General features: G+C 32.1%; 1 protein-coding gene across 3 annotated transcripts in view; it reads right to left on the bottom strand.

Moving 5' to 3' along the window:
- Positions 1-4,140, bottom strand: part of LOC108734349 (G-protein coupled receptor moody) — a 15,303-nt gene extending 11,163 nt beyond the window's left edge. The window contains exon 1 of one of the 3 annotated variants that reach the window (XM_018465884.1): positions 3,551-4,140. In XM_018465884.1, the coding sequence (XP_018321386.1) occupies positions 3,551-3,624 (74 nt within the window). In that variant the 5' untranslated portion in view covers positions 3,625-4,140. Of the gene's footprint in view, positions 1-833; positions 1,515-3,550 lie in introns of those variants that run through there. The other 2 variants (XM_018465874.1, XM_025981099.1) reach the window with 2 other exon arrangements.
- Positions 4,141-9,748: the final 5,608 nt, after the last annotated feature.

Here is a 9,748-nt window from a genome sequence, read left to right as displayed (position 1 = left end):
TAATTAATTAACGTTTAATGGTTTATACGTTCGTCTTATTAGAAAATGAAATTGTAACCTGGGTTGTTTAAGCTGCTTTTCATTTAATTAATAAAAGCACACAATAGACTTTTTTCGTAGCATTTTATCGTTAATTTTAATCGGTAAGTATTGAAACACTTATTGATTAATTTAGCGAAACAAAACGTTTATCAGCGATTAATTCTGAACGGAAATTAAATTTCTTGATTATTACACATCATCAGGTCAACGAATTTGTTTCTTTATTTAGTTTTAACGTAACATTTTATTTACAAAAAAACATTGCACAATAAGACCGAAAATTATTTGAATGAAGTTCTCTGGCAAGAAAGTTTAGAATATCGTACTCTGATCAAAATCAAAATAAGTACATAATTTTTTTTGCTATTAATATTAGTTCAATTGCCAATGAAAGCGTTTCTATAATCTAAAGTCGACAGTTTTTGTATTATAAACATTTTATAACAACCGTAGACCTAAAATAAGTTTATATTGCTACATCAAATCCTTTGAAACCATAATGTCCTTAGGTTTTAATTTAATATGGCTTAGTTTACATGAAACGGATATTTTCTTCATATTATTTTAAATTAGTTGTCCAAGAATCTATGTGGTAAAAAATATGAATGAAATAAAGTTTTAAATAGCAGAATAATCAAATATTTGTGGCTGAAAAGATCAATAAGAATTAAAAATTTGAAGTTTGGGTAATTGCAGTAAATATTGGTGACGAAATGTTTTTTTTTTAACAAAAACAGTTACATGTTAATTCAGGCCACTTGCGCCAATTGGTAAACGAAAAGATTACTCACACACTAGGGTAGTTAACCTCCTAATTAAAACAATAGCAACAAATTGACCTCCACTCATCAACGGCAACGTCACCGATCAAACTAAACCACAAGCCGACGAAAAAACAGACGAAGAAAGAAAAAGCACAGGCGCATCCAAGTGAGTACAAATATATGATACTAAACTATATTATCCTTATATTATATGTATATGTCCGTTTGTATGTGTGTTTTTATAACTATTGGTGCTTCCACATGCCATGCACATGTGAGATACGGCTTATGCCCATGCATGCACTTAGATCCACAAAAAAGTTGCTTATTAATAAAGAAATTCCAAAATATGCTTAGTATATAGTTTATGCAAAATGTACTGTTACCTGTTAAAATATGTTTAATTGTTGTAAATATAGCGTTATTTAATAAAAAAAAGTTTGAGTCGAACAACAAAGAGAACCTCTAAATGAAAAATGTTGTGTTAGGTACCTACTTTGTATAATTTTAATGAATTTTTAAGGAAGACAAAATAAGCTGTTCATTCAACAATAGCCTATAATAACGAGAAGTGTTTTGAGAGCTTTTGCACCTTTAACAAAGAAACAGTTACAAGCAATGGAGATGCGGTGTTATAAGAGGATGTTAAAAATACCACAAACAGAAAAGGTTAGAAATGAGAAGGTATTAAAAAGAGAAAGAACAATGGTAGTTTAGAAGTCAATAGGAAATAGATTAAGACATGAAGGGCTAGTTTGGGAAGTAGAAACAGGAGTCAAGAGGGAGAAAAGTATACCAAGAGATGATTACAGTTCACAAACAGTAATATAGGTTGTTCCAGTTTTCGAGAAATTCAAAGATTGGCTCAAGATAGGAAGAATTGCAAGTGCGTATCTCACCAGTCTTCGAGCTGAACACCTTAGGATGATAATGATATAATTAGAACTTTGCATAAAAGTCCTTGCCAATATGGATATTTTATATTTTCAAACGAACTTTACATAAACATGCTTTTCTCGAACACGTATACATTTTTGTCAATTATAGTCAATTATTACCTATGTATTTTATAAAGAGCAACAGGTAGTTATAGAGCTGGGCCAGCAACGTAGAAAGTAAATATTAGGAAGCGAGTCAGACAAGGATGTACATTGTCACCGATACTTTTTAATTTGTACATCGAAGAAGCGATCAACATCATTAAAGACGGTACAACTGTAGCGATAGATATACATGGGCAAAAGATTAGTATACTTAGATTAGCATCTAGCAAGGAGGAGTTAGAGATAACTTTAAATAAAATGGAAGCGGCATTGGCAAAACAATATTGTATTAAAGTAAATAAAAGTAAAATAAAACTACTGGTATGCAAGGGAAGAAAAAGTAGGGAAAGAGCGAATAAAAAGAAGACGAAAAATTAGAAGGTAGTGGCTGATTTTCGGTATCTAGGAAGTCAGATAAGTCAGGAAGAAAGGAGTAGTAGGGATATAAAGCAAAGGATAGCGCGGGGTTGAGTAGGCTTCAATAAAAAGAAGTCACTTCTGTGCTCGCAAACGGTTAATTTAGAAATTCGAAAACGATTGATAATGCTGTATGTTTGGAGCACGGCGTTGTACGGGTGCGAAACATGGACGGTGGGCGCGGTGAAAAAGAAAAGGTTAGAAGCATTCCAAATGTGGTGTTACAGGAGGAGGATGAGGATACCGTGAATAGAGAAGGTTAGAAATGAAGAAGTATTAGAAAGAATAGGAAAACAGAGGACTCTATGGAAGTCAATAAGAAATAGGCGAGATAGGACAACTTCTCAAGCATGAAAGTCTAGTCAGAGACATATTAGATGCAGAAACAGGAGTTAAGAGGACTAGAGATTACTGTTTGCAAATATGGGATGTTCTAATTTTAGAAAAATGCGAAGATTAGCTCAAAATACGAAAAAGTTGAGGTGCGTGCCCAAGCAGTTTTAGAACTAATGACCTTATGATGATGATGATGATGATATGTATTTTATAGATTTTCCATGAATTTACTTTTTTGATGTTTAATTAATTCGTCTATTTCATCCAGTAAGGAATGTGACCTACCAAAAGGACGTACTTAATCTAACCACTCAGAATTGAAAAATAATGAATTTCAAAAGTACCTATATACTAGTTCCTTATAATAGAATTGTCTAATTAATTTTAGAGGAAACGTTTGCTATATCTAGTGAGGATGTTTTTAGCTCTGATAATTATGATTTTAAAATAAAAATTTTTAAACAATTTTTAAAAAAGAACTTTTGTTTACTTTTATAAGTAAGTATGATTACTTATATTTCAGGACGTTTGTTTGTAAAACATCAGTTAAAAAATTGAAAAGGCGTAAAATATTTTCATAGAAAACACTATTTCAAAAAATACAAAAATACAGTTGGAAATTAACTTTTTTTTCTGTAGAAGTTTCTTTTCTTTATTCTGTGCGATTATTGCGATGTATCTGAAACTTTCTTTTCTTTTCACTAAAATTAGAGTATTTTTTCATGATAATTCCATTAAAACATGAGTTCGGACCATTCTTGCGAAGACCTACACACTTTTAGATTTGTGTTCCAAAAGCAAAATATCTTCAACTTTAGTGAAAAATTTACCTCCTTCAAAATTTATTCTACTACCTAATACTTATAATATGATACCCAGATATTCTAAATTGTTCTCAACGAGCGATCATTAAGAATTAATCACAATTTCATTAATGTGCATACATACCTGACAAGTTCGGAAAACTGAGATCGATGCAGGACATCCTCATCATCAAACAACATTTGCGTGCCGTTGGTCATTTCTTTCGATCACTAAACACTACACGAACAACATAGTGCAATAACTGACAATGATGTTGTTGGGGACGCACCCTAAACTCGCACACAGGATGGCTAAAAATTGGTTTTAATTGACGCTAATGAACGCGTATTTAGTTATATGTATTGCACACGGGTAACACTCACAAATAGTACGCAACTAATCTCCGGATACGCAATGTTAATACCACAGAACCCGCATTGTTAGTTACTCATTTTATTAATCATTCCATTTATTGGAATCTCTCTCTTTTGGTACGTAATACCAGCTATGGCACAGGCTCGCGCGGTTTTAGATTAAGATAAGCGGAACCGAGCTGCTAGATGTTTGTTTACTTTTTTTTTAATGTTGCGATAACGCATGTCGATCTCCAAGAAATTGGAAGAATATAAGGATATCGTTTTTGTTACGCTGTTTTTATAAGTATTATTACTTGGGCACCAAGCGATCGCGCACGGTTACCGATTTAAAGTGAATGAATGAATGAGCGAACATAATGAATAGGAATATTATAGTTAATGTTTCCATTAAATGACTCATTTCTTTCCTTGATCGTTGAGTCAGATGCACTAAACAGGTACAATTACGCTCAAATCGTATATCTGATCGATTTTTAATCGATGATGAGAAGGATTTTGTACAAAACGTCATTAAATGACCTTCACTTCGTCCAGTATTTACTTACATGACGTAACAGAATAATATAGTTATAAACATATTGTTGTTTTTTACGTACATCTGTATAGATCCTAAATAATAATAAATGCGTTAATCCCACAAAACAATCGAGATTATCTCCTATCGGTAGTGATCCACCAACAATCAAATCACGATCGACTAGTCCATCGGGATCGACTTGTTGGTCGTACATGACCTGTTGTGATAATCAAAACTGGCCCTGGCCTTGCGAACATGCAAGACCAAAACCAAGACTGTCTTTATACTAGCAATATGAAGACCAAGTACGCAAGACTTAACGAAAAATTATTACTTCCGGTGAATGTATGACTTAAATTTTTTGAAACAACATTAATGTATTCTTTTTTTGGAACAAAACATTTTTTGAATTTGAAAGTCTGAATTTGCTTTACTAGATTTTAACACTATATATATATAAAAAAAAGGAACTTTACCTTCGTTTTAAAAAAAAAAGGGATCTACAAGACCTACCTCAGAGCAAGTGTTCTTTGTTCCTATGTCTGGATTACACATGGTTTAAATATAGAGATAAACTATTTTTTTTCGATATTTTTACTTTTTTGGAGGTAGGGTTAATTTATGCGTTGAAAGAAGGGTAAGTTCCCGAGTTTTCATAACTTTCACAACTATCGACGCTATTTTTTTTTTAAACATGACAAGCTTACTGGTATGATAAAAAAAATTCAGCATTTATGATAATTATTGTGTCGGTAAATAGAAAAATTTGTGCTAAGCAGAATTATCAAAAAAAAATGTATCAGATTTAATGAGGAAAACCAAGACTAAACGCGCAAGACCAAGTCCAAAACCGATGAGACCATATCAGCAAGTCCAAAATTAGGATTATTTCAGCAAGGTCAAGGCCAAAACCGGATGGTCTGAGATTCCAATCGGTTTCAAAAGTAGTTAACTATACCTTTGGCGATACATTCTGCCAAGCTTCTGCCGGATTATTATATCGCATTAAGATGGCTAACATATTGTCATTTTATAAAGGAGATTACATACACAACCGCACTTTAAACAACAACAGATTGGATAGGTAATGGTAATTAGTATCTTTAATTGGTACACCATATTTGATATGCACCGCATTCAAATGCTAACTACTTAGGAACATAATATGATAATATTGGAATCCGTCATATAGGTATACACAGTAAGTACCTACTTGGTGGCAAACCATGTAACTTGAATGAGGTATTTTACATGGGAATAGTGGACGCGGGAGGGTAAAATAGTTCATTATGATAAAGCGGGTAAATATATAAAAAAAAATTTGATAATGGAGTTCGTTAGTTTTCTCTTCGTGTAACATTTCCATTACTTTCCAGTAATAATTAAGTGTTCTGTATAGATTCATGTATAAAAACTATATTTAGAAAATAAGGGAAGAAAAGTAAGATTGTATGAAGGTCATGGGTACCAAAAAAATGAATTCCGGAATGAAAATTTGATTGCAACATTTGCGTTATGTGGATCATTTTTTACATCAGATTCGGATTTGTTTTTCCTTGTTCCTCCTCAGCCATCTGTTTTAGGCTCCTTCCATATCAATAACCGTTAATTTATTCATATAAAGTAATAATACATCCTTAACCGATTCAGGAGACATTTTAATACACAATTTAGGTAATTATAGGTACTCATAGCATTAGAATCCACCTAAATTACTTTCGAAACCGATCCCTACTGTTTTTAGAAACGCTTAGGCGGAATTAATAGTAGCGATTTATTCAAATCAGTTACAAATTAGCAGTAAAAGAAAACATAATTGAATACACTTATGTGACTGTATATCAGTTTTTCTGCAAACTGATTACGTAAGTGTATTGTTCAGTTAACTTCCGGCTAGAACGGAACTATAGATACATATATGTATATTTAATGTTCATTGGAAGTTAAGTTCAATTTCCTTTATTTTGTTATTTTATCTCTGCTATTAAACCGAAAAACAAGAAGGCGGACAAATACGGATAGACATAAAATTACATTACAAGTTAACTTTTATTTGCTATTCAGTTATCGGTTTTTCATTTTCACACATCATGAATTGGAAATGTATATAATTAATTACAGTAGCTTTACAAATCATAATGCCATTTCTGGAAAGNCAAGGAGAAATATACCACCAGGGTATGAAGGAGCCTTCAATTAGTTGTAATTTGCTAAATTAGACTACTGATCTTTGTTATTATAGCAAATAAAACATCATTATGGGTGTTATTGATTTACCGTGTATATTTTCCTAAAACATTGTCAGTTTTAGCGAAATTTGCTAACGGGCATCACCGCTCTATTAATTAACTTTGATTTTTTTGTTTTATAATAATTAGCTAATTATTTCCAAAAATAGAGTCAAATCAAAATGAACTTCATATTCGTAATTAGAACTACGAAATTACCTACAAATGGCTCAAATATTGTTGACAATAAAATTAGTAATGACCAGTGCTATTATTATCCTCCAGAATCTAGTCCTACGTACAGCATTTCTGAGTTCTCTTGTTTTTTCTTACGATTCTATTCGTAAAGACCCTATGCGATTATTCAAATTTTGACTGTATTAGGGACTTCATAAGGCTAAGTTTTTAGTTTTGGGTCACACTGTATATACTAATTCCAAGTGTTTAAACGACAAGTACTTAATGAAGAAAATATTATCTACTAATGAGGAACACTAAACTTAGGGGAAGTACTATAAGAGAGAAAAAATTAAATTCTAATAATAATTTAAGATCCCGTTGACCCATTTTTCTATTTAATCAGTCTTGTTTTTACTCACATAAACGAATAACCATACCTTATTTTTGTTTCCGAAAACACCACATTTGAGAAGTTCATTACCTTCTGAAACAAAAATAAATAGGAGTTAGAATCATAAAGAGAATAAAAAAACAGCATGCAATAGAAACATTCGAAGTATTCGTTCTATGTTATAATAATATATGATCGCAATTTTTTAATACAAATTGCGATTAAACAATATCGAAAATTACATAAAATTAGTTTCTTCCAGTCTTTAATTAGACGTTTTAACAGTTAGTTAATTAAGTCCTATCATCATAGGAAATAGCTGCAAAAAAATTCATTACAAACATACCTACTACAGCAATTAGTACACTATTTATATAAATGGCGATGACGATGATGATGCTCAATGATAAACAAATGTAAAACATTAAGGCTAAATGTAGGAACTGCATACATTATAGATACAGAGTGTTGTTAAGGTCACCTACACAGTTCGTTTAAATTAAATAAATGGTTTAATCCTATTTATGCTATGTTTTTAAATCCCGACATGACAATTTCAAACGCCGACATTATTATTTATGCCAATCTGCAAAGAAGTAATAACATACATCGAGAAAGGAAGGAAGTATTCAAGCACATGGCATTGTCGCTTAAATTAGGTGTGGGCAAACATTTATAGTGAAACTGCTACCACAAGTTTTATTACTGTATTTGAATGCTACCGGCACGTACAATGTTCAGTTACAGTAGAATAAAGTACAGTCGTAAATACATAACAATTCCTAATGTTGCTAACAGTAGAATATTTATAAATATGTATAGGGTCCAGAAAATATGAAAAAACCTTTTTCAATTATGAAGCAGGATTTCTTAGCCTAGGGTCCATAGACCCCTCAGGGTGTTTATCAAGATAATAATTAATGTAATTATTTGTAAAATTGACGAACATGGTAAAAGCATTTCCTCAATTTAACTTGCCTTCTTATCCAAACTAAGCAGCAACTACCTTCTCTCTAACTAATTACAGTCCAACAAAATTTTGAAATTCAGATCTGCTGAATTACAAAATAAAATTAGTTTTTCTAAACTGGCTCTAGTTTTTAAGAAATATAGGGTGCTTTTTATAAGAGATCAAAAGAAAAGAACTGTATAAAGTCGGGTGTAAAAGTAGAACCTAACGGACGTGGAACTTCTTTACTTCAACGAAGATGAGGAACTTGTTTATTGCAACAATATTCCCGGACTTCGTTCCAGTAGAAGTGTTTTGATGCACAGTGGAAATCGATATGATTCGATTTTCATCACCCACTCAACAAAACATAAAAGAAGAATATGGAAACAATTTTACTATTGAAGAAACCCTGCTGTGATGAGCGTTAGTTTTCTCTTTGTGTGGATCAGAAAATGGTGAACTTCTTGCTTGGTCAGCAACGTGGGTACATCAAACACCCCAATTCATCGTACATGCTTGTAAGATAGTAGGGTGAAGCAAGATCATTGTAATGGGATTTATTCTAAACGAACAATTAGTGAATCGGTAAAAATCATTATCCCACCGCTTTACATCAAATTAGGACTCATGAAACAATTTGTTAAGACTTTGACGAAAGATGACGATTGTTTCAAATATAATTGTAGATTGTTTCCTGGGCTAAGTATGAACAAGATAAAAGCGGGATTCCGCTAAATGACCCTCTGTCAAACTCTGAAACTTTTGTTAATTCTCGACGTCTCAGATCAAAAGTCTTAATGGGCGCTAAGTCGTAAAAGTTCATCTTTTTGAGATATAATTCCTTAAAATTGCATTTTTCCGTAAGGACTTCCAAGGTACAATTATATCTATTATACGTGTTGAATACATTCAACTGTATACATATGTGTAAGAATACAGGTTGATGTATTATACATATGAGTATTGCATTATGGATGTGTCATGGTTTTGGACCAGGGATCGTAATGAACTCTGCAAAAATGTAGTACACCTCAACGTTATACTGTACTTATGGGGAATGTTGGTGTACTCTGAGGTGTGTGTAAAGAGACCATCTACCAAAATCCAGAGTTTGAGAGAGTTTGATAGAGGGTCATTTTCCATAACAATTTTGGATATTAAGGATTCAAATTTCACAAACCACATGAGGATTGTTGAAGCTGCTGCTTGGTATATATTTGTCTCGATCGTTAAGAACTTCTTGGGTAAAAACAAAGAGGACAATTATGAGAAACTGTTGCAACACATGATAATAAACTTCTTTCATAGACACTTTGATAAATTTACCGACAATCTTGTAGACTTAAGTAAGGAACAAGGAGAAATATACCACCAGGGTATGAAGGAGCCTTCAATTAGTTGTAATTTGCTAAATTAGACTACTGATCTTTGTTATTATAGCAAATAAAACATCATTATGGGTGTTATTGATTTACCGTGTATATTTTCCTAAAACATTGTCAGTTTTAGCGAAATTTGCTAACGGGCATCACCGCTCTATTAATTAACTTTGATTTTTTTGTTTTATAATAATTAGCTAATTATTTCCAAAAATAGAGTCAAATCAAAATGAACTTCATATTCGTAATTAGAACTACGAAATTACCTACAAATGGCTCAAATATTGTTGACAATAAAATTAGTAATGACCAGTGCTA

Source organism: Agrilus planipennis, unplaced genomic scaffold (assembly GCF_000699045.2).
Source record: "Agrilus planipennis isolate EAB-ADULT unplaced genomic scaffold, Apla_2.0 scaffold1, whole genome shotgun sequence".
In the NCBI taxonomy this organism is placed as follows: domain Eukaryota; kingdom Metazoa; phylum Arthropoda; class Insecta; order Coleoptera; family Buprestidae; genus Agrilus; species Agrilus planipennis.
The sequence above is the reverse complement of the archived record's forward strand: the minus strand, read 5'-3'. Positions and strand labels throughout refer to the sequence as shown.